General features: G+C 36.2%; 1 protein-coding gene across 5 annotated transcripts in view; it reads left to right on the top strand.

Annotated features, from left to right (window-relative positions):
* The window catches only part of GramD1B (GRAM domain containing 1B), a 344,163-nt gene that overhangs the window by 283,659 nt on the left and 38,390 nt on the right, over window positions 1-22,114 (top strand). The window contains exon 11 of one of the 5 annotated variants that reach the window (XM_067767479.1): window positions 22,068-22,097. The exons of 2 other annotated variants lie outside the window; for them this stretch is intronic. In XM_067767479.1, the coding sequence (XP_067623580.1) occupies window positions 22,068-22,082 (15 nt within the window). In that variant the 3' untranslated portion in view covers window positions 22,083-22,097. Of the gene's footprint in view, window positions 1-1,618; window positions 1,720-7,164; window positions 7,192-22,067; window positions 22,098-22,114 lie in introns of those variants that run through there. 2 more of the 5 variants (XM_067767480.1, XM_067767475.1) reach the window with 2 other exon arrangements.

Genomic DNA, 22,114 nt, shown 5'->3' with positions numbered 1-22,114 from the left:
TTTACATTTTGCACTTCCATTGCGCCGATTAACTTGAGCTTCAGTTGATGTGGTGAAATCCTATAGATGGCATTCACGAATGTATAGTACGGAGTATGCTGTTTATAGATCTCCAACCTCTGGAACTTCTCAACTAATGCTCGCGAATAAAATCCAACAGAGTGGTAATAGGCAGCATGACGGTTTTCGGATTTAATGTTGTGCGTAAGTTTTGTAGTGTTTCTAATGCATTATTGAATCCGAAGAACATACGCTCGAATAACGCTTCCTTGTTTTGTTGCTTCTCCTTATTGCCCTCACTCTCCCTCTTGGCTTTCAGCCGCTGGGCATCGCGTTTCTTGTTCTTCCCTGACATTTTAGAATCGATCTTGTTATCAGTTGGTTCTTCGGTCGTTTGACCCGATGATTTGGGTTCCTTCTCTTCCTTTGGGTTTGTACCCGGAAGATCTGAGTGTTTTGTCCAAGTTCAAGCTGTCTTTACTACTTGTTCCTTCCAACCCAATTTTCTTTATCCCCGGTATTTATTACCATATCAGCACTACCACTTTTGTAGCAATCTTTGCATACACACTTCTGTCCGTATCCTTCTCCGTAAGGAAATCAGCACTCTATTAGAAGATGAACTGGCTTTTTGCATGTAGTACACAGATGAGCCCGTTCTGGTTCAACTGCGCACACTGGGCGTTTGATATTTTTTGCTGGTGGTCAGCACGACGGCTTCAGCTAGTTGCATTTCTGATGACTGAAAATGGAAACCTGCAAAAGTTATTTTACCTCTAGCTTATTTGTCTAATAAAAATCTCCATAACAATCGTTGTGAACTGTATGTATATATTTGCTGAATTATCGTATATGAAAATCGATATTCTTCTAAACGTTTTGGACCTGAGTAACGTCTATCGGTAATAACGCCGATAAACGCTGCGCAGGGTACTGACGTTCACGATCGTATTAAATTACAAATATTTTGGTTACCAAGTTTTTATTCAAATACTCATTTTAATTTTTATTAATTTTATTCACTCATTGATATCTCGACACATGAACTAGTCGAGACTTCGGCAGGGCAACAACTGCCTTTTCAAAAATTCAAAATCTATCACTTATCCTAAGTACATAAAACTTGGGAAGTAAAAATGTAATCTATTTGACTGTCAGTTTGCCTTGGACTGCAACATAGTTGCAGTCATTTCGACAATTTTTTTTGGTTATCCTATTTCATTCAAGTATGCAAAGGAATTTTGGAAAATAACGTGGTATTTAAAAGAATAATTTGGTGAGACAAACTAACGTTAGTTTAAAAAAATAACTTATAGACAAGAGATTTTTTAATTGCTCTAAATTCTTTCTTTCGCACCAAGGATCTACACTATGCCATAAATACTTTTATTTAAGTAAAGGGTTAAGCTTGGTCCTTTTCCGAAAGGCGGTACATTTTAAAGCTAAAACATTTGTTGTGTTTGCTTTAATCAACCGTAACACAATTAATCGTTGTTGTGTACTGTATGTATCTATTTGCTGAATTAACCAATGTACAGGGTACTAACTTAGTTTTTCTTGATCATAGACAAAATAATAATAAATTACATTAACGAGTGTTAATTGTTTCATTTATTAGATTATTAGTATTCTTTTTCGGCAATATTACGGTATACCACTGATCGAGTGGAGTTGAGATAACAGGATGAATAATGACGTTATGGAAGTTATCACCCTCTTCACAAACGGCTTTAGCTGGATATCCAGCAAACATTCTTGTCATTCGATTTCTTACTTTATAGTTACCGTTCAGTAGTCGAATCATATATGCGTTATAGTTGTATAATGTTTTACTGACAACTGTGATGGTATATATGCAGGTATGTATTTGTTATTGCTTATGTATTTATAAGTACGTGTATGCCCCTACACATATATAACTATACCTAGTGCAAGTATATAAGCACGTATGTACTTATTTTCTCTCTAAATGTGTGTATTGGAACGGACTCACCCATTATATGTGGTTCCTGTTGTCGTTGCTAGTAAGTTGTCGTTACCGGTACTGTTGCAGCAGGCCTATGCTTGTCGGCCCTGCTGGTGTTGTTATCAAGTTGATGTTGCAGCACGCCTATACGAGGCGGCCCTGCTGGTTGTTGTTACCAAAGTTGATGTTGCAGCAGGCCTATATGAGGCGGCCCTGCTGGTTGTTGTTGCTAAGGTTGATGTTGCAGCAGGCCTATATGAGGCGGGCCCGCTGGTTGTTGTTGCTAAAGCTGGTGGTGGTGGTACGTCCGGTGGTTGTTGCGCGCTTGCTTGGCGCTATTGATGGTGGTTACGCGCGGCGTTGCACGCAATGGTGGTGGCAGCATCGAGTGTTCATTTCGTTCAAAATTTCCATGGCACCTTTTTGTTTGCTATCACTAGGCGCTAGGTGCGTTCCAAAGGTGACTCTCCCAAATGGATCATAACATGACAACTGTGATGGGGAGTTGCCAGTTTTAATAAGCTAAAAAAAACGTCAGAATCAGTTCTTTATTAATATCCTAACTCCTATATGTTTATAAACAGTGTAAATATTCCGTCAGACTGAAAGCTTGCCGTTTGCATCCTTACTACCCCATAACTTTTGAGTATAAACTTACCACAATCTTACCTTTTCATTTTCGTTTTATAGAACATGTCTTGGCAGATTACCCAACTGCATTAATATTCGTTAATTGGACGATTGCGTATAGCTCGTTGAGTTTGTCATTCGTTAATTAGACGAATCCATAAAGCCTTATAAGTTTTTAATTTGATAATGCGACGATTACTTAAAGGTCCATAAGTTCGTTATTCGTTGATTTGACATCATGAGTTAATTCGACGATTGCGTAAAGCTCCATGAGTTCGTCGTTCGTTAATTCGACGACTCCATAAAGCTCCTTTAGTTTTTCATTCGTTTATTCGAGGATTGCATAAAGCTCCTAAAGGTTGTCATTAGTTAATTCGACGATTGCGTATAGCTCCATGAGTTCGTCGTTCGGGAATTCGATGAATCCATAAAGCTCCTTTAGTTTTTCATTCGTTTATTCGACGATTGCATAAAGCTCCTTAAGCTTGTCATTAGTTAATTCGACGATTGTGTATAGCTCCATGAGTTCGTCGTTCGAGGATTACGTAAAGCTCCTTAAGCTTGTCATTATTTAATTCGACGATTGCGTATAGCTCCATGAGTTCGTCGTTCGGGAATTCGAAGAATCCATAAAGCTTTAGTTTTTCATTCGTTTATTATTCGACGATTGCATAAAGCTCCTTAAGGTTGTCATTAGTTAATTCGACGATTGCGTATAGCTCCATGAGTTCGTCGTTCGTTAATTCGACGAATCCATAAAGCTTCTTTAGTTTTTCATTCGTTTATTCGACGATTGCATAAAGCTCCTTAAGGTTGTCATTAGTTAATTCGACGATTGCGTATAGCTCCTTGAGTTCGTCGTTCGTTAATTCGACGAATCCATAAAACTCCTTTAGTTTTTCATTCGTTTATTCGACGATTGCATAAAGCTCCTAAAGGTTGTCATTAGTTAATTCGGCGATTGCGTATAGCTCCATGAGTTCGTCGTTCGGGAATTCGATGAATCCATAAAGCTCCTTTAGTTTTTCATTCGTTTATTCGACGATTGCATAAAGCTCCTTAAGCTTGTCATTAGTTAATTCGACGATTGCGTATAGCTCCATGAGTTCGTCGTTCGAGGATTACGTAAAGCTCCTTAAGCTTGTCATTAGTTAATTCGACGATTGCGTATAGCTCCATGAGTTCGTCGTTCGGGAATTCGAAGAATCCATAAAGCTTTAGTTTTTCATTCGTTTATTATTCGACGATTGCATAAAGCTCCTTAAGGTTGTCATTAGTTAATTCGACGATTGCGTATAGCTCCATGAGTTCGTCGTTCGTTAATTCGACGAATCCATAAAGCTCCTTTAGTTTTTCATTCGTTTATTCGATGATTGCATAAAGCTCCTTAAGGTTGTCATTAGTTAATTCGACGATTGCGTATAGCTCCATGAGTTCGTCGTTCGAGGATTACGTAAAGCTCCTTAAGCTTGTCATTAGTTAATTCGACGATTGCGTATAGCTCCATGAGTTCGTCGTTCGGGAATTCGACGATTGCGTAAAGCTCCACGAGTTCGTCGTTCGCTAACCACTGACGAGTGAGTTTCTACGATTTATATCAGTACACAAAATTGCGTACTCCTTAATCTTTCGAATATTCTTTCATTATTTTTTTTTATTTTATAAGAAAAAGTGGTTATGCTTTAACAAGTCCTTGTAGATAAAAATATAACTTTATTCGAAACTGTATTTAACGTGAATTCTTACAATGCTTGTGTACTAGTTACAGGGTATAAATGTAGCTGAAGTTATATTTTGTTTATAAAATTCTGTATTTCCGAACTGAATGTATCCATTTCATTCTTTTAATTTTTTTTTGCTATAGAATCCTTAACTTTTTGTAATTAGGAAATCAATCTTGGAATATCTTGGGTAATTTGATTCATTTCTTCTTACCATCTGACATTGTTTTAAATAATTCCCCATCTAATTGAACTCTCTGCGAACATTTTCCATTAAACACTGGTGCCCTACTAATTTGCCCTCTTCCCCCAGTTACGAATTTTGTTGTAGTGGAACTTGATAATTTGCAAATTCTGTTGAATGTGTATAATTTGACAGTTACATTATTATTTGATTTAGACTTTTCTTTGAATTGATGCCCAATTTGATGTCTTGTAAGAAAATGATGGCCAGTCATCCATTCTAAAAGCCCTAAATCTTCTTTCTGAGTGCCCCACACTGAATGGAAAACCAATTCAGATGCTGTTTGCTCTGTCATGGTTTTTCCTCCTCTAATCTTGTACTCTATTGTTGCGCTATAAGCCCAAAAGAGATAAGCACCCAAACCTGAGTGGTCAATTCTTTATATGCTAACATCTCTTCCATCTTCTGGTATTTTGGTGTTTGGAAATACTTCACTATCGAAAAATTCAACATCATCTTTATTTTTAGCTGAAACACACAAATAAAACGAAACGGGAAAACAAGCTCTATTTGAAGCTCCCCATAATGATATATCAGCAAATGACCCATTATAGTTGAATTCTGAAGTTTAGTACCCGCAATTACTTCAGCAATTTGTGCGCACCCAGGAATTAATTTAAATACGTTTACAAAAGTATGTTTCCATGGAGCTTGGTAAGTCTTGTTGGTTTGCATTGACAAATTGATTGCTATAGTCATTGGGCCTAATGACTGTTTCATGCTAGACTGTAACGTGGGAGTGAATGTACAACCTGCTGTTAGAACAGAATGTCTTGCACATAATTGGATTAGTCTATTGGTATGTCGGAAATTATCTCTTTTGTTTTGTTTAAAGTTATTTTCTTAGTTCCAATTCTAACTTCATTCATCCTCGGCCTAAAGCATGTCATTAAACTTAAAATCGATCCAAGTGTTCCTGTTTTATTCCTTGATTCAGTGTTTGATCCATAAAGAAATCCGTAATGTAATTTTTCTTAACTATCTCCCATCCGATTTCTTTGTTTAATACTCAAGTGAGATTAAAAGAAGCGAACTCCTCATTTGGTGGGATCTATCATTATTTACTCACAAAAGGCTTGGTAAAAACTAAAATTTCATTTGATCATTTTAATAAGAAGATAATAGCTCTTTTGTTAAGTATATTTTGTTCAGTTTTGTTGAGCTGAACCGCAATTCAAATAAAAACTACAATTTTGTATACTGTAATTCTAATCATTGATTATGGTGGATATTTCGACTTCATTCTGAAGTCATCATCAGACTTGCAAAATGGTATAAAAACAAGAATGTGGTTTCCATTATAGAATTCACTATATTTTAAATGAAAATAGTCCAAGACGCAATTTCTTTTTTCCTCGAATGATAACCAATTTCATTTCACTACTATTACTTTGACCGCAGATGTACATACACTGACGGAAAAAAGTATTTGTATAGTTGTAATTTTTGCATTTTTGACCAATTTTTCTTTAACATAATTATTCTTATAAAAGTTATTTATTCCAAATAAAAGTGGAGGAACTTGGTTCACAATGAATTTTTATTTAGATGTGGCTGTGGGAGTGTAAGGTCAGTGTAGTATAATACACAAAAAACCTTAAATAGAAAGGATTACAAAAGTAGGGTTATAGTACGTGTTAAAAATGTTATTAGCTAGATATTGTTAATATTATTAATTTATATTTAACAATGTTAGCGACCAGTTTATCACTGTTCAACTAAGCACCGTTAATATTAATTATTTATAATGAACAATATTAGCAACCAGTTTATCACTGTTCAACTAATATTGCACATATGTTAGTATTTTAGCTTACCTCTCAAGTGGACGAAAATCGCAAAGTGAAAGATGTCCAAACATTTTTTTTTTGTCAAACATTTTTTATTCATCATTAATTTCATTAAATACATTTGTTGATAGCTTATATTCTATACATGTGTTTCTTAACGTATTAATACTTATCTAAGAGTGCTCTGGGTGTGACCAATTGGCGTCGGTTGGCGGAGCGAAGGAGCGACTGGCGCGCCTTGTTGGACGGCCATAACCGTTTAGACGGTTAAGCGCCAATTAAGTAAGTAAGTAAGTAAGAGTGCTCATAGCTAAATATAAGGTTTGATAACAACATTGTTTTGAAATATTCTTTGAATATTAATTAAATTTGTATTTATCCAGAAAAAGTTAAAAAACTGGATTTTCATTTTATGTTTATTTATATCTTAAAACTAACTTAAAGCTAAGAAGAAAGGATAGAACAGAAATATATTTACAAAAGACTTAGATCTAATGAGGTTTTAAACATTTTTTATTTAGGTTGAAAATCATTTTGATTGATATTATATACAGAGTTTGCGAGGTTCAATGAATTTATTCTTCTGTGATAGAATAGTAATTTCTTATCTCTAAACAGAACATTCTTTTCATATAATATTTTTAAGTGAATTGGTGACATAAATCGTCCCTCAAATGGGAATGTTATGGAGTTTTCTTTCAACAAATATTGATAAATCAATTTATTCTTGCAATTTTTTAACTTATTTACGCACTTTAAAGCATTTTTCACCATAAATTGATCAATTCTTTCCAATTTAAATTTTTTATACAGACTTTTATTTGAAATATATCGTCTAAAACCCTGCCTGAATGGCCTACGACTGGGAAAGATGTCCACTTGAGATCGCTTCTTTTATAGCAACAGGTGCTGAGCTTTTACATTGCTATTAAGAGCTTGTGTATTCTAATTTTAAATGTTGTGTATATATGTAATATGTAACTAACATATATTGTGGAACATATTGTAGTGCTTTTGTGTATCATAACTAACATATGTTATGGAATGATTTGTAGTGCTTTTATACTAATAGGGTTGTCGTTGACAACTAATAGTACTGAATGAGCACTTATACTACTAAAAGTAAATACTTATACTACTAAATTATACTTATGCTACATTCTGAAAAAATTTCTATGAAAAATATGTGTCAAGGTACAATTCGTGACACATTTTGCAGGGAAAGCACCGAACCCACTTATTAATTATTTTTATAACTTAGTTGCACAACATAAACGCGAATTATAGCAAATTACACCAGGCAAATGGAAAAGATTAGTTATGTACCTCATATAACAAAAAAAAAAAAACTACCAAAAGATGAATAACGAATTACCGTCGGCATTTTTTTGGCTGTACGTATCGTTTACAACATGCACAAATTTATATACAAACACTTTACCTACCTTGCCCTGTCATGTGCTCTTTGATGAGCATGGAGTTTCCACATCGCTTAAAAATTGCAGTTCATTAAAGTAATACAAATTTTACTCGAGCGAATCGTCGGAGCCAGCTCCGCTTCTAGTGGATTCAGCCAGTCTTTGCTTTTCGCGGCGAAAATTAGTACTCGAAAACGTTGATTTTTTTTACGGCTTCTTTTGTTGCATTGGCGTATCTTTTTTTATACAATTCGAGCAGAATATCATATTGTTTATTTTTTTCATCACGGTTGGAATATGCTTCACACTTTACATTCCACAATGCTGGTAAGCATTCGTAGGTTTCAATAAACCGCAACGTAAAATCTTTTTTTCCGCGAACTTGCTCATTTCACGTTCTCACAAAACTAACACACTAATGCTTGTCAATCACGTTGGCCACGATCAAATAGACCAGCTGTCAAGCGAAAAAATCTGAAAATTTTGATTTTCATCAACGCGAAGCCGACAACAAGTACGTGTGAGCACGACAACCGCCGCTCGCGCCGATTGCTATGGTAACCACCCGTTGCTTTGGTTACCAGCAGCATTTTTTGTGCTGTTGCCAGCCAGCATTAGGTTGCCGTGCGTGGCCGCATGTTGTGAGAAATATAATTTGCTGACTCAGGGCACGTGTATTGGCCATACGTGGGAACGTTGCAATAAGGGCAACTGGCGCATGGCAGCTTATATGTATTTATATTTAAATCACAACAACGTTTGATATCGCTAGACAGCTAAATGAGTACTACTCTCTTTACTCGCTCAAATATCCTCCGGATCAATTCGAGGCTCAACAGATTCCACTGGTAATACGCAAAGTTTTTGTAACGGTTTATGCAATTGTTACCGGTCCGAACGGTTACGTTCCTAACCAGTCCTTCACTACCTGGAAGCAGTTCGGTCAGTCGTTCCATTTTCCATTAGGTAGGTGGCCTAACCTAATTCTTTATATCTACCATATCACCAATCTTCAGGTTTTGTCGAATTTCTCACCATTTTCGACGTTGTTGAAGTTCGTGCAAATAGCTATCGCTCCAAAGCTTCCAGAACCTTTGTCTGATGCGCTGTCTTGCCTGCCAATTGTTGAGACGATTCTCCGGCCATTCCATAGGAATTTGTTCCCCAAGAACTGGAAGCAAAGGTTCTCCGATCAGCAAATGACCAGCTTTTAATGGACTTAAATCCTTAGGGTCGGTACTTAGAGCGCAAAGTGGTCGTGAGTTGAGAACGGCACCAATTTCTGCTAGCAATGTTTGCATAGTTTCGACGGTTAATAAGCGTGATCCCAAAACTCGACGTAGATGATGTTTGGCTGCTTTAACTGCAGCCGCCCAAATACCGCCTTGATGCGGTGCAGCAGGAGTGATCAAATGCCATTCAGTTTGACGGATTAATAGTTGTTCGAAAATATCTTGAATTTTGCCAGGTCTTTAACATTCGACTCAAACAAAATAAGTTCCATTGTCGCTCCAGATATGCTGACAATGCCCATAGCGAGAAGTGAAGCAGATAAAGGCCATTATGAAAGCATTGGTCGATAAGTCCGATACGAACTCCAGATGCACTGCCTTGGATACCATGCATACAAATAATGCACTATAACCATTTATAACAAAATGACCTCGGCGACGATCTGGTCGCACATGTATGGGTCCTGGGTAATCCACGCCAGAGTGTAGAAATGGGAGTTTACATAGCATGCATTCGATCGCCATTTTGTTAGTTCAAATCCGCCTGCCGCCAAAAGCTTCTGCATTTGCTGACATAATAGAACCAGTTTTCCCTTGTGTCTACGCCAGCTAAACAGTCGTCCATATAAAAACTATTTAGTACCGCTTTGGCTCCCAGTGGCCACTTTTCAGTGTTGTCTCTGGCACACTGTTGCATTGTACGTACTGCACAAAATGGTGCTGATGCCATGCCAAATGTTACGCGAGTTAGGCAATATTCCGAACTTGCCCTTCCTCATTTCTCCAAAATATACTTTGCAGATCCCATTGGTGGGACGCTATCTTCATTTGCGGAAACATCTATTTGATATCTGCTGTAACTCGATATGCGTTGAAACGAAATCCCAAAAATAGGTCATCTGATAGACCTCGTTGCAATTTCGGCCCAATCATTTGTTTATCGTTGAGGGAAACTGCAGTGTCGGTCAAGCAATATGCGTCGAAGACCACTCGAAACTTTTTTGTAACTGCATGGTGGGGAATATAATAAGACTGCCCTATTGGTGGATCTGTCGGTAAACACAGCCAAAACATTTATTTATATACTCATTTACGAACGCTTGGTATTTCTTATGGGCATCCGGATCCCTCCTAAACCCTTGTTGCAATCGAAGAAATAGTTGCAGCGCCACATCCCGATTAGACCCAATACGATTCCACTGAGACTGAAGAAGGATATGCAGAACATTCCGTCCCTCTTGCAGATCAAAGGAATACGTTTCCCTAAAATATGTTTCACAAGCTTGTTGTGCAGCGGTCCAAGTTGAGTAATCGGCCGGTAGGTTCTCTACCTCAAAGAATCTTCGTAGTAAGTGATCAATATGACAATCATGCTCACAATCATCTCCCCCTTTGGCGATGCTAGCTGCCACAATATTCTACTTCACCAAAAAGCAACCAACCTAGCTTTATATCTTGCGCTACAAGCCCCTCCCCTAGTCTCTGAACGCTCTCTAGCATCAGCTTCGCCCATACACCCACCCCTAATAACATTTTAACTGATGCCGGCTGATCAAAGGATCGATCAGCTAAACGCTTTTTAATATCATTCGGTAAGTCTTGTATCTGTAAACGTCTTTGGGGTAAGAGCGTTGATTCCAGCACCAATTGAACCACCAAGCACGTAATGTGAATCTGGACTTCATCCCCACACGATGAGACATCAGATATCCTGTAATTGATTTGTCGCAAATATGAGGTTCTGCTCCCATAGCAGAAGAAAGATTAACCTCTGTTCGTTTTGTAAAAATTTGATGACGCGTGACAATATCCTTACTTATTAGATTGATTTGAGCTCTAGTATCGCAAATCGCTCGATATTACCAACCTGAGCCGTAGCTAATAAGTTTGTATTTGTAGAATTAGTTGCGTCTTGGCTGATATGTAATGTTAAAATTTTAGATGGTGTAGGTTCTGCAGATATTGTAGATATTCCGAAATCTACTCCACATTCAAACATTGATTGCTATTGCTTCACGCTAACATCAGAGTCTTCTGTTGTAGTCAGCGTAGATACCTGTGATGCCTCAACCCTTGAAACAACTGTTGTTAATTTGGATAATACTGTTATGCGGTGTCCTTCCACATCTAGGACAACGGCTCGACAGACAGTTCCGAGCTGTATGTGCCCTTCGTAGACAATTTTGGCAAAGCCCGAGCTCGAAAATTATTTTAATTTTGTCTTCACGACTCATGCTAGCAATAGACGGGCATTGGTGAAAGGCGTGATTATCTGTGCAGTTAAGACAAGGCTGGAAATTAAAGGGTAGTGTCGGATTTGACCTTGCACGTTGACCCAACGGTGGCACGAATACACGTTTTACATTAGTAGGTACTGGTTAGTTTCTTGATTTAATAATCCTTCGACGTTCAAGCCATGCGTAAAAGTCCTTTTGCAATCCAGGAATGCGATCGTTTGGTCGTATCCTTTCCCACTGATTGCGAGACACACTCTAATCGGGACTCTAGAAAACGTAAAACAAGTTAATCGCGCTGCTCTTCTGCAACAAGCTGCCTTGCGATCATACGCATACTGTTTCGAGTGACATCAAGCATATTTCTGATAAGTTCATGAGTGACGCTTGGCCAAACCGGTAAATCGTAGATTGCAGTAACGTGTGCCGCATGACACAAATATTCGTTATCGAAGGTTAAGCATAATGTTTTCCATGCGTCTTGGAAGCTGTCATCCCGCTGAGACCAATAGCCCATTTCCATAGCAGCCTTTTCCTTTACACAACTTATATTTGCATTCTCGAATGTTATAGATGTCACTCTTTGAACTTGGACTGGAGCATATTAGAACGTCAGATATTTTGCGAAGACGATCATTCAGATTTGCTTTACTTTCGTTATCAGAAGTATGAACCATGGTCAATAAATGTTCAAATCTGTTTCTGCTCATAATTGTAGGAATTTGATTTTTATACAGTATGTTCCTGGACCAATAATCCCTTTGTTGTGGTACTTCAAGTAGGCCCATCCAAATAATAATTCCGAGAAATTTACGCATTTCTGAAGGATCGGTATCTACCCATTTTGCTAGCCTTTTTCTCTGCGAGCTATTGGAGGAGTTTTCGGCTGCAATAATATGTTGCGCAGTAAACCTGTTAGTTTCTGTAACAAACAGATTTATCATGTCTTCGGATATAAAATAGTTGAAAAAATCTGTACGACTTTTTCCAGTTAGAGCGGCAGCAACATCAGGATTCACGCCTGTACACATTGGAGACTCAACAAACGTCAATCGATCGCCACCAACAGGCTCCTATGTTCGACTATTTATCAAGTTAGCAAGAGGAACTTCTTCGTCAGGATCTTCACCCAAGTCCATTGCTATATCTTCATCACTATCGTCGAAATCTTCGTAATCAGATTCTGAATCAGAACTTTCAGAATCTGGCTCAAAGTCAAATCAACAAATGAATCATCTGAAAATCCTGTAACTTCGTTTACACTCGATTTTTCGAGCTCTGCAGTAATGTCATCACGTGTTAAAAGTTTTCTAGACATCTTAAATTAAATCTGTAAAACAAATAAATGAAAAAAAAATATATATATAAGTTAAAGGACTATAGTCCTTGGTTATAAAAAAAATTAATTTGTTGGGCCAACTCGCCCAACCAACAACACTAAACAACACAAGTTCAAATAGTATTCTTCAAGTATATTTTAATGTAATTAATTCACAATTAGAACTAAGACTAATTTATTGTTAACGCTAATCCGTCCCGAACTCGACTGCCGGGTCTGCCGCAACTGCTCCCCTTTATAGCCAGACAACAAGCCGCGACGCGCCTCTTGCGTAACTTGTTGACAGCCCGCTGTGTGAGAATGTTGAAGTCGGTATCTTCCCACAGGTGCTGTATGTGTGCATTTCACAAGCATGTCTAATAGAATCTAGCTGACTGTGCGTCTGGAGTAATTCCGTAGCATAAGTGTTAATTGCCGTCACTAACCATGTCCTTGAATTAAGGTGTTAGGTTGCCATGCGCGGCCGTATGTTGTGAGAAATATAATTTGCTGACTCGGCGCACGAGTTATGTACAATGTATAAATAAAAATGACAATGTTAATATGTTAATAACATGACTTATGTATGTACAATGTACAATGTAAGTTAACAGAGATATCAAAGAAAGTGAGCTATGTTAATAACTTAATCTTGACATGTTATTGTTTCTATTTTTGATAATCGATTAACATAGCTTAAATACCGAACAGGTCCTCTGTGGTTCAATATATCAAGTAGACCAATTTTTTTGCAATATGTTTCACCTTTTTTCTTCAAAATGGGCAACTGGATGGAACTGGCTTGCGCATCCCACACTCCTTTTAATATATTTACCTGCTCAGGGTTCAAGACAAATATTTTTGTGAATAGCTGTTCAAGATCTTTGCCCTTCGATGAAGAAATATCTATGGTGACTCCACTAACTCCGAAAGAGTTTTTAAGAAAAATATTGTTAATTAATAAGGTTTGAACAATAAGATCAACAACAACAAATGAAGTAACAAAAGATTCAGTATCTGTTGGTGAAAAATTAACACTTTTTGATATGTTAATAGTGTCTTGTCCTTTGTAATGTTTTTGCATGAGTGATAATACATCATACACCATCTTCCAAAAATGAATTGCTTCTTTATCATCTTCTGTTAGAGAAGGTTGTAAGAGCATTCGAAGAGCTTTTCCTCTAAGTTCAAGTGACATTATTTATTAAGTGTTGGTTAGATTTATCAAAATATTACAATGTTTAAGTAACACTAAGTTTGAATTTTAACTAATGTGTTTTTGCGGCTTTTTATAAAATTTAATCACAATGATATTGCCTTGTTTGTCCTCTACACCTGTTGTAACTGGTTCCGTCTGCGTTCTTCCATTTGAACCATGTTGTCAAATGTAGCCATACAAGCCAATATATCCTGATTTTCAGCAGTGAAAGCATTTTCTGCATCAATGCTGAAGGATCGAGATATGCCTATAAAGTCATACATCTCAGTGCTAGGAGGTACCAATTTAAACTGATATGACGAACAATATTGATCAGATATCTCAATTGCCATCGCTCTCTTAAACTCATATCCTACTTTAACTTTACTGATGAACCTCTTAAGAGACTCACTACGAGAATCAAGATAAACTGCATAAACTGCTAAAGCAGCAAGCTCTTGCCAATTTGAATTTGCCATTTCATTATTTGTTGGATCAATCAGTTTTGCATACGGTAATAAATCCTCTCCATACTTGGTTAAACATGCGTTGTGAACTTTAATATACTTTTTGATTTGATCAGATACCTTCCCAATTAAAAACACTTTCTTTGGTTTCAATTTTGTAAGCATAACATGAATAAAATTGAAAGCACTGAGTTGAGCATCTTTTAATATCACCGAGACATACTGGGCCCATGGCTCTTTAGATCCCAAGATATATCGATATAATGTAGATTTTAAAACTGGATAAAACTCTAATCTTTCATTCAAACTTTTGAAGTCATCTAAAATAATGAATGGAGAAACCTGAGCATAGGTTAAAAACTCATACTTCATTTGATTAGCAAATGCCTTACATCTGGCTTCCAAGTACAATGACACTTGCTCTGTGCTGAAATAATTTTTTGACATACTTAGTATTAATGCAACAGCTATGAAAGATAAATCCTCTTCAGAGTATTCTGGCTGGTTGCGAGCAGGCTCATCTGAAGTTCCATAGAGATTGCTAATAAAGATTTCCTTTGCTACTGCTTCTCTTCTTCGTCTATCTACCTCGGTCTCTCCCTGTGGTGGAGGTTCATCCAAATCTATAGTCATAGACTGAACAGAAACTTGGGAGTCAGGTAAGAGGAGATAATCTCCCACTGCATACATTAAGCCCTCAAGCCTAATAGTGTATGCAAGGAAAATGTTTAAGTCAAATCTTCCATCCTCATTTTTAATTGTATATCTTAGCTTGTTCATCACACAAGAATTTGAAATTGCACATAAATCTCTAACTTTATACACAGTTCTCATAGTTATAGCCCTCTGTGCTCCCCGAAGGTCAGTCGTCAGATACTCTGTGGTAGGCCCCACGTGTAAGCCAGCTTCTTTCAGAGCTAAAGCTGATGACATCTCCAACCCGAAATAGGTCTTGTTGTCTCCATCTATGTTGTATTCAATAAAGGTAAATGTCCCATTTACCATTGATTTTGCTGACTTGAGGTTGAATATGTTGTGACGCCTTATAATTCTTACAGCACTTGTCACCTGCTCTATACACCTCATGTTTTTGTAAGAAATGGAAGGATTAAGTCATTGCTCAATTTCAATTGTAAATTTGAAATATCAAATGTTTGAACATTTTTGCTAATCCAATCCATGCCCAAAATCATATCAAATGGTTTTTCAAAATCCAGCATTACCCATTTCATTCTACTACTTTGTGGGGCATTAAACTCCGCAGGACTTGGTGTAATTACCATTGTATTTGGCTTACTGACCATTCCATTTATTGTTCTTAAAGTTGTTTTTTCTTTTGATAATGTGGGTAAGTTAAATTTTTCAAAACTGCATTTCTTTAAAATACTTAAAGTTGATCCAGTGTCAACTAAAGCAATAAATTTTTTATTAAACAATGTTAATTCAATATAAATTTTTGTTAAATCCGAGGCTAATTTAAAAAAAAAATGTCCTCGTTATCATTCGCTCTTTCATCTACAATTTGACTCATTGTGTCAACATCCATTGGTATATTTTAATTTCTTGTTTGCTTGTTTCTTGATTTAATAATCCTTCGACGTTCAAGCCATGCGTAAAAGTCCTTTTGCAATCCAGGAATGCGATCGTTTGGTCGTATCCTTTCCCACTGATTGCGAGACACACTCTAATCGGGACTCTAGAAAACGTAAAACAAGTTAATCGCGCTGCTCTTCTGCAACAAGCTGCCTTGCGATCATACGCATACTGTTTCGAGTGACATCAAGCATATTTCTGATAAGTTCATGAGTGACGCTTGGCCAAACCGGTAAATCGTAGATTGCAGTAACGTGTGCCGCATGACACAAATATTCGTTATCGAAGGTTAAGCATAATGTTTTCCATGCGTCTTGGAAGCTGTCATCCCGCTGAGACCAATAGCCCATTTCCATAGCAGCCTTTTCCTTTACACAACTTATATTTGCATTCTCGAATGTTATAGATGTCACTCTTTGAACTTGGACTGGAGCATATTAGAACGTCAGATATTTTGCGAAGACGATCATTCAGATTTGCTTTACTTTCGTTATCAGAAGTATGAAACATGGTCAATAAATGTTCAAATCTGTTTCTGCTCATAATTGTAGGAATTTGATTTTTATACAGTATGTTCCTGGACCAATAATCCCTTTGTTGTGGTACTTCAAGTAGGCCCATCCAAATAATAATTCCAAGAAATTTACGCATTTCTGAAGGATCGGTATCTACCCATTTTGCTAGCCTTTTTCTCTGCGAGCTATTGGAGGAGTTTTCGGCTGCAATAATATGTTGCGCAGTAAACCTGTTAGTTTCTGTAACAAACAGATTTATCATGTCTTCGGATATAAAATAGTTGAAAAAATCTGTACGACTTTTTCCAGTTAGAGCGGCAGCAACATCAGGATTCACGCCTGTACACATTGGAGACTCAACAAACGTCAATCGATCGCCACCAACAGGCTCCTATGTTCGACTATTTATCAAGTTAGCAAGAGGAACTTCTTCGTCAGGATCTTCACCCAAGTCCATTGCTATATCTTCATCACTATCGTCGAAATCTTCGTAATCAGATTCTGAATCAGAACTTTCAGAATCTGGCTCAAAGTCAAATCAACAAATGAATCATCTGAAAATCCTGTAACTTCGTTTACACTCGATTTTTCGAGCTCTGCAGTAATGTCATCACGTGTTAAAAGTTTTCTAGACATCTTAAATTAAATCTGTAAAACAAATAAATGAAAAAAAAATATATATATAAGTTAAAGGACTATAGTCCTTGGTTATAAAAAAAATTAATTTGTTGGGCCAACTCGCCCAACCAACAACACTAAACAACACAAGTTCAAATAGTATTCTTCAAGTATATTTTAATGTAATTAATTCACAATTAGAACTAAGACTAATTTATTGTTAACGCTAATCCGTCCCGAACTCGACTGCCGGGTCTGCCGCAACTGCTCCCCTTTATAGCCAGACAACAAGCCGCGACGCGCCTCTTGCGTAACTTGTTGACAGCCCGCTGTGTGAGAATGTTGAAGTCGGTATCTTCCCACAGGTGCTGTATGTGTGCATTTCACAAGCATGTCTAATAGAATCTAGCTGACTGTGCGTCTGGAGTAATTCCGTAGCATAAGTGTTAATTGCCGTCACTAACCATGTCCTTGAATTAAGGTGTTAGGTTGCCATGCGCGGCCGTATGTTGTGAGAAATATAATTTGCTGACTCGGCGCACGAGTTATGTACAATGTATAAATAAAAATGACAATGTTAATATGTTAATAACATGACTTATGTATGTACAATGTACAATGTAAGTTAACAGAGATATCAAAGAAAGTGAGCTATGTTAATAACTTAATCTTGACATGTTATTGTTTCTATTTTTGATAATCGATTAACATAGCTTAAATACCGAACAGGTCCTCTGTGGTTCAATATATCAAGTAGACCAATTTTTTTGCAATATGTTTCACCTTTTTTCTTCAAAATGGGCAACTGGATGGAACTGGCTTGCGCATCCCACACTCCTTTTAATATATTTACCTGCTCAGGGTTCAAGACAAATATTTTTGTGAATAGCTGTTCAAGATCTTTGCCCTTCGATGAAGAAATATCTATGGTGACTCCACTAACTCCGAAAGAGTTTTTAAGAAAAATATTGTTAATTAATAAGGTTTGAACAATAAGATCAACAACAACAAATGAAGTAACAAAAGATTCAGTATCTGTTGGTGAAAAATTAACACTTTTTGATATGTTAATAGTGTCTTGTCCTTTGTAATGTTTTTGCATGAGTGATAATACATCATACACCATCTTCCAAAAATGAATTGCTTCTTTATCATCTTCTGTTAGAGAAGGTTGTAAGAGCATTCGAAGAGCTTTTCCTCTAAGTTCAAGTGACATTATTTATTAAGTGTTGGTTAGATTTATCAAAATATTACAATGTTTAAGTAACACTAAGTTTGAATTTTAACTAATGTGTTTTTGCGGCTTTTTATAAAATTTAATCACAATGATATTGCCTTGTTTGTCCTCTACACCTGTTGTAACTGGTTCCGTCTGCGTTCTTCCATTTGAACCATGTTGTCAAATGTAGCCATACAAGCCAATATATCCTGATTTTCAGCAGTGAAAGCATTTTCTGCATCAATGCTGAAGGATCGAGATATGCCTATAAAGTCATACATCTCAGTGCTAGGAGGTACCAATTTAAACTGATATGACGAACAATATTGATCAGATATCTCAATTGCCATCGCTCTCTTAAACTCATATCCTACTTTAACTTTACTGATGAACCTCTTAAGAGACTCACTACGAGAATCAAGATAAACTGCATAAACTGCTAAAGCAGCAAGCTCTTGCCAATTTGAATTTGCCATTTCATTATTTGTTGGATCAATCAGTTTTGCATACGGTAATAAATCCTCTCCATACTTGGTTAAACATGCGTTGTGAACTTTAATATACTTTTTGATTTGATCAGATACCTTCCCAATTAAAAACACTTTCTTTGGTTTCAATTTTGTAAGCATAACATGAATAAAATTGAAAGCACTGAGTTGAGCATCTTTTAATATCACCGAGACATACTGGGCCCATGGCTCTTTAGATCCCAAGATATATCGATATAATGTAGATTTTAAAACTGGATAAAACTCTAATCTTTCATTCAAACTTTTGAAGTCATCTAAAATAATGAATGGAGAAACCTGAGCATAGGTTAAAAACTCATACTTCATTTGATTAGCAAATGCCTTACATCTGGCTTCCAAGTACAATGACACTTGCTCTGTGCTGAAATAATTTTTTGACATACTTAGTATTAATGCAACAGCTATGAAAGATAAATCCTCTTCAGAGTATTCTGGCTGGTTGCGAGCAGGCTCATCTGAAGTTCCATAGAGATTGCTAATAAAGATTTCCTTTGCTACTGCTTCTCTTCTTCGTCTATCTACCTCGGTCTCTCCCTGTGGTGGAGGTTCATCCAAATCTATAGTCATAGACTGAACAGAAACTTGGGAGTCAGGTAAGAGGAGATAATCTCCCACTGCATACATTAAGCCCTCAAGCCTAATGGTGTATGCAAGGAAAATGTTTAAGTCAAATCTTCCATCCTCATTTTTAATTGTATATCTTAGCTTGTTGAAATTGCACATAAATCTCTAACTTTATACACAGTTCTCATAGTTATAGCCCTCTGTGCTCCCCGAAGGTCAGTCGTCAGATACTCTGTGGTAGGCCCCACGTGTAAGCCAGCTTCTTTCAGAGCTAAAGCTGATGACATCTCCAACCCGAAATAGGTCTTGTTGTCTCCATCTATATTGTATTCAATAAAGGTAAATGTCCCATTTACCATTGATTTTGCTGACTTGAGGTTGAATATGTTGTGACGCCTTATAATTCTTACAGCACTTGTCACCTGCTCTATACACCTCATGTTTTTGTAAGAAATGGAAGGATTAAGTCATTGCTCAATTTCAATTGTAAATTTGAAATATCAAATGTTTGAACATTTTTGCTAATCCAATCCATGCCCAAAATCATATCAAATGGTTTTTCAAAATCCAGCATTACCCATTTCATTCTACTACTTTGTGGGGCATTAAACTCCGCAGGACTTGGTGTAATTACCATTGTATTTGGCTTACTGATCATTCCATTTATTGTTCTTAAAGTTGTTTTTTCTTTTGATAATGTGGGTAAGTTAAATTTTTCAAAACTGCATTTCTTTAAAATACTTAAAGTTGATCCAGTGTCAACTAAAGCAATAAATTTTTTATTAAACAATGTTAATTCAATATAAATTTTTGTTAAATCCGAGGCTAATTTAAAAAAAAAATGTCCTCGTTATCATTCGCTCTTTCATCTACAATTTGACTCATTGTGTCAACATCCATTGGTATATTTGAATTTCTTGTTTGCTCTGTTCTATTAGTATTTTGGTTATTATTATTTTGCCTATTATTTGAACTACCCGCATTTCGCCATTGGTTATTCATCTGGTTTGGAAAACGACCATTGTTCTGATTATAACCAAAATCATTTCTTTGGTCAACAGCTGACCTTTGATTACTTAAATTACCGTCATAAGTGAAATTTTGATATCTAAATTTGCTTGAGTTAAGCCGATTTGAATTTACATTATTAAACGGATATTGACTATCTGAAACCTTTTGCTGAATTTGTTGTTGAAAGTTACCTTGAAATTGATTGAACCGTCTACCATTATTTGAATTATTGTAAGAAAAATTATTGGTATTTTTGTTGTTATTTTTAATTAAAAGATAAGTATTTAAATTATTATCATCCATACCTATAAAATCGTTTATCACTTTTTCCGCCTCATTTAGGGAACAAATATTTCTTATGGCATATGCTAATGTACCAGTGACTAATTGTTTTATTCTTTGGATCAGCATTCCGGAAAAGATTTCCCTCATAACTAAACCATTTTCACTTAAAGTACAATATTCTGTTATATCATCAATAATATACTTAACTTTAACACATAAATCTTTAACACTACTCACTCGAAGTGATGAAATTTCGTCAGTGATCTTCATTTGGTCTTTTGTAGATTTGAAGTGTTCTTTTAATTTTTCTTTGCATAATGTCCAACTTGCTGGTGGGGTCATTTGAATGTAATTTTTTGCGGATCCTTGAATCTTAAGGTCGAATATGATTTTGTATGCTAATTCTTGTTCCGAAGCATAGTCCAGAAGAATCCTATCCACTCCATTAATAAAAGATGGCAACATTTTTGGGTCGCCAGTGAACGGCTGCAAATATTTCACGTCTTTTTCTATTTTTCTTCTCAAGCTTGTTGTATTTAGGTCATTCGTTTGGCTTAAAAGTCGTGTCAAAACGACTAAGCATTGTTCGATAGTCGAGCTAGAGTTACCGGCTTCGTTTTCCATTTTTAAAGTTTTTTTTTTGTTTTTATAAATAATAACTAGTGAAGTTTCACTAAATTTTTAAAAGAATTTAAATGTTGACGATTTTGTTTTTTATAAGGATTGGTTCTTTTCTTAAACGTTTTACGTTGTGTCTGCAGCACTAAAATATTTGTATTTTTTTAATGCCTTTGTTAGCAACGCTTTGTTTAAAACACGACGACTGCGCCAATTAAATCAATAAAAAATGTCAACTGCGAGATTTTAAACAAGTCTTTATTCCATGAGGTCAGCTTCAAAACTAATTTATTATATTAAAGTAAATTGCTTATTACCTACAAAAATGTACATCGTATGATTATACAGTTAACAAGCATCACACCATTTAACTGCTTAGTTCCATTGGCATCTACTTACTCTAATATGTATATTCGCTTACGTACTAATTTGTTGTTATTAAAACTGGTTTACCAAAACTCTCCAATATACAAAAATTCATTACATTGTTGTTTTACGTTCTCCCCAACTTTCATTCATTCATTAACATATAAAAAACGTATTAACATAACAGTGAAATTATGGGAACGAAACAATAACATGTCAAGATTAAGTTATTAACATAGCTCACTTTCTTTGATATCTCTGTTAACTTACATTGTACATTGTACATACATAAGTCATGTTATTAACATGTTAACATTGTCATTTTTATTTATACATTGTACATAACTCACGTGTACTGGACATACGTGGGAATGTTGCGATAAGGGCAACTGGTGCGTCTTAACTTATATATAAAAAGAAAAAAGATAAATACATAAAAATATAAAATTAGAGTATGCCCACTGGTGGCCACTTGGGCCCATCATTATTTTCTTTACATATTTCTTGTGGTTCTTCACTTTCCTTGACAGACTTCTGTAGTGTAAGCTGACAAATTCCACAAATACGGTAACAATCA

This window comes from Eurosta solidaginis, chromosome 2 (genome assembly GCF_040869045.1).
Source record: "Eurosta solidaginis isolate ZX-2024a chromosome 2, ASM4086904v1, whole genome shotgun sequence".
Lineage (NCBI taxonomy): Eukaryota > Metazoa > Arthropoda > Insecta > Diptera > Tephritidae > Eurosta > Eurosta solidaginis.
This window is presented reverse-complemented; position numbering and strand designations above follow the sequence as displayed.